The sequence below is a fragment of the Sphaerodactylus townsendi genome, linkage group LG06 (assembly GCF_021028975.2).
Source record: "Sphaerodactylus townsendi isolate TG3544 linkage group LG06, MPM_Stown_v2.3, whole genome shotgun sequence".
Lineage (NCBI taxonomy): Eukaryota > Metazoa > Chordata > Lepidosauria > Squamata > Sphaerodactylidae > Sphaerodactylus > Sphaerodactylus townsendi.
Window position 1 is genome coordinate 65087957 of NC_059430.1, and position 7778 is coordinate 65095734.

Genomic DNA, 7778 nt, shown 5'->3' on the forward strand with positions numbered 1-7778 from the left:
GGTTGGGCCTTGAACCTGGAACCTTTTGGTTTCCCCGTGGGTGCTCTTTTTTTAATGTGGCTAGTGAGCTATCCTCCAACATGTCCTTCCCTGACCCATGTTCCATCCTCCAACATGTCCTTCCCTGACCCAGCTATATAAACGTGTCTGGTTCCGCGCTTGGCCTCACCATTGGATTATCCATCCTGTTAGAGGTGGCCTGCCTATAGTGCCCCTGATGTTCCTGGACTACAATTCCCATCAGCCCCTGCCAGCATGGCCAATTGTAGTCCATGAACATCTGGAGCACCATTGTTTGGTCGCCCCTGTGTTACTGGATCCAGCCTTAACTGATGAGGGTCGCCAGGGGGTTGGGGGCAAAGGAGACATGGTGAATCTCCAAGTCCCAACCCTGCTTTGCTTCTAGCATGTGACAAGATAAGGCTCTACTAGGCCACCGTCCCTCCTGCCTACGAACACAGATGTCTTTAGAAGGAGATCAGACAGATTCATGGAGAAGTCCATCAATGACTACGAGTTATGGTGACCATGGGGAACTTCAACATCCAGAGGCAGTAAATATCAGAATCACAGCGGCAGGAGGTAACATCAGGGCAAGGCCTCAGCCTCTATGCCTGGTTCTTGGGCCTCCAGAAGAACTGGTTGGCCACTGTATGAGATGGGATGCTGGACTAGGTGGACCTTCACTGGTCTGATCCAGCAGGGCTCTTCTGATGTCCATGTGAAGGTCTTGGTCTCTATGCCCTGTTGTTGGCCCTGCAGAGGAACTGGCTGACCACTGTATGAGACGGGATGCTGGACAGAATGGACCAGTGGTCTGATTCAGCATGGCTCTTCCGAGGGTCTGGTGAAGGCCTCGGTCTCTATGCCCAGTTGTTGGACCTCCAGAGAAACTGGTTGCTCACTATGTGAGACAGAATGCTGAACTAGATGGATCACTGGTTTGTCCAGCCCCGTGGTGGCGAACCTTTGGCACTCCAGATGTTATGGAATACAATTCCCATCAGCCCCTCCCAGCATGGCCAATTGGCCATGCTGGCAGGGGCTGATGGGAATTGTAGTCCATAACATCTGGAGTGCCAAAGGTTCGCCACCACTGGCTCCAGCAGGACTGTTCTGAGGTCCTTATCAGGAGAAGGCCTCGGCCTCTATGCCCGGTTGTCGGACCTCCAGAGGAACTAGTTGGTCAGTGTGTGAGACGGGATGCTGGACCAAATGGACCACATGTCTGATCCAGCATGGATCTTCTAATGTTCTTGTCTTGATGGTAAGATCAACCCCTTGCAACAGTGTCAGTGTGGAAAACTGCTCTTGGCCTTGAGGATATGAATCTACTTCCAAACAAATTAATCCAGCCTAGCATTGTCTGCTGGAACAGGTAGTGGTTCTCCAGGGTCTCAAAGACAGGGAAGTCTTTTTCGGCCTCTGATACTGGAGATCCTTTAACTGGAGATGCCATGGTTTGGGCAGGAGACCACTACATGTCCTTGGGTGGGCGCCCCACCAAAGAGCCACGTCCTCCCCCCTTAAGGAAGAAGCCTACCTTTCCCAAAAGGTCGTTGGAGAAGAAATGGAACGGGGTCATGACTCGTTGACCGGAAAAGAGCAAAGGAAGAGGGTTGTTAGTCACAATCAAGGAAGTCTTGTCCTCATTGAACTCCGTCGATCTCATCATGGTGGCAATTTCTCCCTTGCGCTTCTCCAGGCGTTCTTGAAACTCTGTGTTGATCACAGGCATGTAGTATTGGACCTACCCAGGAGCAAAGGAAGAATTTTAAGCGACTCCGTTTGTTTGATGCTATCTCGCTCGGTTACTTGACTGCAGTGGCATAGGAGGTTAAGAGCTCGGGTATCTAATCTGGAGGGACCGGGTTTGATTCCCCGCTCTGCCGCCTGAGCTGTGGAGGCTTCTCTGGGGAATTCAGATTAGCCTGTACACTCCCACACACGCCAGCTGGGTGACCTTGGGCTAGTCACAGCTTCTCGGAGCTCTCTCAGCCCCACCTACCTCACAGGGTGTTTGTTGTGAGGGGGGAAGGGCAAGGAGATTGTCAGCCCCTTTGAGTCTCCTACAGGAGAGAAAGGGGGGATATAAATCCAAACTCTTCTTCCTCCCTTGTCTCTGACACGCGGGACCACGTTGCGGTGAAACAAAACATCCCCGTTGGCAGGAGTAGTGAAGTAAAGGAAGAAAAGCAGGAAATTATACTGCCTGTCACCACTCATATTCATCGAGTGAAAGAAGGCCAAAAGAGAGACATGCACCCCTGCAAGTTCTCTGCACTGGAACCTTATTTTCCCAGTGCTCAGGGGCCTCCTGAAGAAGCTCCGCTTGCAGCCCCAAAGGTAATTTTGATTATTAAAGCTGACGCTATGATGGAGAGCTTTGCCGAGTTGCATGACGCACAGTTTCCCAAATGTTTGATTGCAGCTGGACATTTATCCACAAGGTATGGGTGTTCACCTTTAAGGCCTTGCGCGGCCTGGGGCCCTCGTACCTTCGGGACCGTCTTACCCCATATGTCCCTACACGGCCTCTGCGTTCGGCAGAGGCCAATTTACTGGAGGTCCCCGGCCCCTCAATGACACGGCTGGCCTCCACTCAGGCCAGGGCTTTTACGGCCCTGGCCCCTGCCTGGTGGAACACACTTCCTCCAACTGTCCGGGCCCTGCGGGATCTTGGAGAGTTCCGCAGGGCCTGTAAGACCGAGTTGTTCCACCGGGCTTTTGGGGAGGCCAGCCGCTGATGGTGTGCGCCCCTTTTGTCTCTGCCCTCTAACATTCTGGGAGCTGTGACACCTAGATCTACCGTTCCCTCTCTGGGAGGGTTTTATTGATAGTTTAATACTGGACGCCAAGTGGTTTATGTAGAACGCTGTAATTTTATGTTTTAATGACGTTATTTATTTATATAAATTATTTGCTGTTATTATTGTTTATGTAATATTATTTTGTTGTTCGCCGCCCAGAGCCCTCAGGGGATGGGGCGGTATATAAATATGATAATAAATAAATAAATAAATTTCATTGCTGCAGGATATGTTAGGAGCAAAAACTATCAGGTGACAGCCACGCCACCCGTTGATTCCAGCTGTTAAAGCCTTCGACCGTACAACAGACACTTATTCGTTGGTTTGTTGAATGCTGTTTGTAGGCTGCAGTTCCCCTAGCGGGCTCAGGGTGGCTTCCAAAATAAGAAAAATGCAATCAAATTGTACATAACATTCATCAGTCTAATCTGTCTAATCTACTACTGTGTTCCGGTAGTATTTCCCCCTGACGTTTTTGCCTGCCTCTGTGGCTTGCATCTTCAGAGGATCTGAAGGCGAAACGTTAGGAGAAAATGCTACTGGAACACGCCATACAAACCGGAAAACCCACAACATCCCAGTGATTCCGGCTGTGCAAGCCTTTGACAATACGCAGTAAATTCTTATCAGCATAAACAAATGTTGAGTAAAACCAGTTATATCTTAATTACACTTTAGAAGAAGAAGAAGAGTTTGGATTTATATCCCCCCTTTCTCTCCTGCAGGAGACTCCAAGGAGTTTACAATCTCCTTGCCCTTCCCCACTCACAACAAACACCCTGGGAGGTGGGTGGGGCTGAGAGAGCTCCGAGAAGCTGTGACTAGCCCATGGTCACCCAGCTGGCGTGTGTGGGAGTGCGCAGGCTGATCTGAATTCCCCAGATAAGCCTCCACAGCTCAGGTGGCAGAGCTCGGAATCAAACCCGGTTCCTCCAGATTAGATACACGAGCTCTTAACCTCCTACGCCACTGCTGCTCCTCTTTAGATGCCCTCTTCCAAAGATCTGGGTTCAAATGAGACCAGATGAACAAGTAAGGAGACTCAAAGTGGCTTACACGCTCCTTTCCCTTCCTCTGCCCACAACAGACACCTTGGGAGGCAGGTAGAACTGGAAGAGTTCTGAGAGAACTGTGACTGGCCCATGGTCACCCAGTAGGCTTCATGGGGAGGGATTTCCATGTGCAGATCACTGCAGAATTTTCTCTTTCCAAATAATGGTGCTGTGTATGTGTGTGTGTGTGTGTGTGTGTCTTGATCTGACTCAGAACTACAACACAGGGGGAGGTTAACCCTTTCTTCCCCAGCCTCATTCTGATCCAAAATGACTGTATGCAGCGGCACCTTGCTTCATTGAGGTTAGCCCACAAGCACTCGTGTTGACCCAGAAGAACATCATGCCTTTCTAGGAATCACCAGAAACTCTATGGTACAGTGAGGAACGGTGCCACTTCCAGATTTTCCCTGGAAGTGACATCATGCCCGAGAGCCATTTTAAAACATTTTCTCTCTATGCCTAATAAAGGTTTATATATATATATTAAAAAAACATTTTCTCCTTGCCTCCACTTTGAACGGCAGCAGGAAATGTGTGCTGGGAGGCAATTGACGGTTAATTTTGTGCATCTGCTGCGGGAATCGCATGGCGGCCCCTTTTGGCCTTTGTACAGTAGTCCAAGAAATCTCTGGTTATGATGAAACCTGCGCCCGAAGTGTGGAAATAAGAGCTCTGCTTCAGGGTGCGCCAAGTGCTCGGGCAATCAAACTTCACGACATGAAAATGTGGTCAAGCGACCCAGCGGGTTCGTCCCTTTCGCAACGGCAGGTTACGGAGGCGGACTGTGCAACTCTCACTTACCAAGTTAGGGCGAGCCGAGTAATCTTTCTCGTGTTTCAGTTTGAAGAGGTTCAACATTGTGAAGGAACTCCAGCTAGGACTAAAACAACAACAACAACAACCCACATCAAATTGTGTCATTTTTAACAGGCGGGTTATTTATTTAATTTATACCCCGCACCCAGTGGTGGGATCCAAACATTTTAGGAACAGGTTCCCATGGTGGTGGGATTCAAACTGTGGCGTAGCGCCAATGGGGCTGGGCGGGGCACGATGGGGGCGTGGCCAGGCATTCCGGGGGCAGGGCATTCCTGGGCAGGGCTGTGGCAAGGACGCAGCTGCTGCGCTGGTCCTTGGGCAGGAAACGAATGCACGCAGGCGCAGGCTGCCACGCACGCCAGTGCACCTCCTGCTAGACTGCTTCAAGTTCTGCGCGCTACTGCTGAGAGGAGGGGCAAAAATCACGTGGCAAAATCACCAATTAGTAACCCCCTCTCGGCACACACAAATAATTAGTAACCTACTCTCGGGAACCTGTGAGAACCTGCTGGATCCCATCTCTGTCCGCACCGCAAAGGACTCGCAGGGGCTTACGATGCTTAAAATACAATCAATATCACACAAATGATAATTTTTTAAAAATAAAAAAATCACACAAAGGAATGGAATAAGTATAAAACAGGCAAACCAAGTAAAAGAGCGACTTGACAAGCCAACCCAGAGGATTAAAATATCTGGACAGTTCCCCGGTTTGTCATGATGACCAGAAGCTATCTGAGTGGCCTTCAGAACGCTGGAAGGTCTTTCAAGGGTCCAAACACCCCCAGGGAACTTGTGAGAGAGAGAAGAGAGAAGAGTCTTGGATTTTCACCCCCTTTCTCTCCTGTAAGGAGACTTAAAGGGGCTTACAAACCCCTTTCCCTTCCTCTCCCCACAACAGACACCTTGTGAGGTAGGTGGGGCTGAGAGAGTTCAGAGAAAACCGTGACTGGCCCAAGGTCACCCAGCAGGCTTCATATGTAGAAGGGGGGAACAAGCCCCATTCTCCAGATAAGAGTCCACTGTTCGTGTGCAGGAGCGGGGAATCAAACCCGGTTCTCCAGATAAGATTCGGCCGCTCGTGTAGAGGAGTGGGGAATCAAACCTGGGCAGGAGTGGGGAATCACACCTTCTAAAACATGTTTTCAAAACAGCCCAACAGGAAGAATTATCCCGTTTTCTACCTTCGCTAACCCGCCACATAGGAAACCACAGGACTTTATGATTTTTGGACCTAATGGGATTTCTAACGGAAAAGCAGACCCGATTAGCAACCCCCTCTCGGCACACACAAATAATTAGTAACCCACTCTCAGGAACTGGTGGGAACCTGCTGGATCCCACCTCTGATCTGGGCCCTGCAGAACTTGTCGCAATTCCGCAGGGCCTGTAAAACAGAGCTATTTTGTGATTGTGCCCACCACAGTATGGTGGGCACAATCACAAGATGATTTAAAAAATCATCTCCGGTCCCCGTTCAACAGGGCATGCGCACTCTGTTTTTGTTTTTATACACTCCCATGTTGGATCGTTTTTACGCCGTCTTTGTATTTGTTTTTTAAAGTTATGCATCTCCGCTTTCAAAATGTCTATATTTATACCTATTTATTGTATTTTGGGGTTGTTTGTTATTGTAAGCCGCCTTGAATCGCTGAGATATGGCAGGGTATAAATGTAAAAATTAACTAATTAATTAATTAATTAAAAGTTGAGGAAACTCAACAGGTCGGAGACAACGCAGCAGAGATAGGAGAACTTACTCAGAGTAGGAAGACAACGGGCCTGTCATTGCGTCGACCGCGGAGCGTCAAATCGCTCCCACACCTCCAGTACAGGTATGTCACTTCTAAGACACAAAGGTAGAGATTGTGTTGCCGTGCAAAGATGTCACCTAGAGCAGCGGAACCTGAAAGGTTTCACCATTCTGAGGATTATGAGGTTCACATATTGCCAGGATACTGGGCACACGGAACATATAGAAAAGGCTGCAGCACATATTTTGGGTTAGGAAATTCCTGGTAATTTGGGGGTAGATCTGGAGGCGGATGGGGTTTGGGGAAGGGCAGGACTTACGCAGGATGTGATGCCATAGGTCCGTGATTGCGAACCTACGGCACGGGTGCCCAAGGCGGCACTCAGAGCCGTCTCTATGGGCATGCATGCCGTCATCTCCCCCTCCCCCTTCCCCCCTCACCCAGCCAGAGGTGGCTGCCAGCAAACGTGTTGGGAGTCACACTGCGCAGGCTAGCCGAGGCTGAGCTTCAGGGAGGTCCTCTTGAGTCGACCTGATTTGCTGTAAGTACCATCTACCGCCCCACAAGTACCTCTCTCCCCCACAAAGCTTAGGAGACTGGAGGCTGGCACGCTTTTCTTGGTGTGTAACTTTTGGGACCAAACTAAAACATTGGGGGTAGGATTAAAAAGCAGCAGTCCGGGTGAGGGGCTTCCGTTGGGAGGAGTGCGTCTGCCAAGATTCAGGCACTCATCCTGATTGGAGTGAACTGTTTGTTAAGGCCCCCCCTCCCCTGGGAGAGAGAGTGATGAGGCTTTTAGTACCTGAGAGCCCTGGGCGGGGAGGAGAGATCTTGCAAGGTCCCTAGGCTCGCGACGCCAACCCTGTTCCCGCAGGATCAAAGCAAAAGTACAAAAGACAAAAGGCATTTCACACTGATAAAGAATTGACTGGCAGGAAAGGGAGAGGAGCATTCCTTACCACCCTGAGCATCCCTTCCCCATCCCTCTTGTCAGAATCAGGGCCATTCTGACAGAGGCAAATGTGGCACAGAGAAGTCCATTTCAAAATATTCTCCACGCTTTTATTTTTCTGTTCCTGTTGCATTTTTGTGGGAAGTCAAGTGCTGTGATGACATGTGAAGGAAAAACCACAGATCAGATGGCTGCTCCACCAATTTAGCTTTCCTGAAGTTATCCCACCCCTCGCACAGCATTCTTGCTTAGGATTGCCTTCCTTGACTGCCTCTTTACTTCTATTTTGTGGTGGTGAAGTTATTGGGTTACAGAAAGCAAAAGTTTTACTTCTCTCTCCCTGATACCCCTCCCCCCGCCAGGCCCCCAGTGTGATAATAATGTAATT

At 49.7% G+C, this 7778-nt stretch overlaps 1 protein-coding gene across 1 annotated transcript in view; it reads right to left on the bottom strand.

Annotated features, from left to right (window-relative positions):
- TSGA13 (testis specific 13) overlaps nt 1–6473 on the bottom strand; it is a 58685-nt gene extending 52212 nt beyond the window's left edge. The window contains exons 1-3 of the mRNA XM_048501579.1: nt 6445–6473; nt 4667–4745; nt 1544–1750 (exon numbers count right to left, since the gene is read on the bottom strand). Coding sequence (XP_048357536.1) covers nt 1544–1750; nt 4667–4745; nt 6445–6473 — 315 coding nt within the window. The remainder of the gene's footprint in view (nt 1–1543; nt 1751–4666; nt 4746–6444) is intronic.
- Between the last annotated feature and the right edge of the window lie 1305 nt (nt 6474–7778).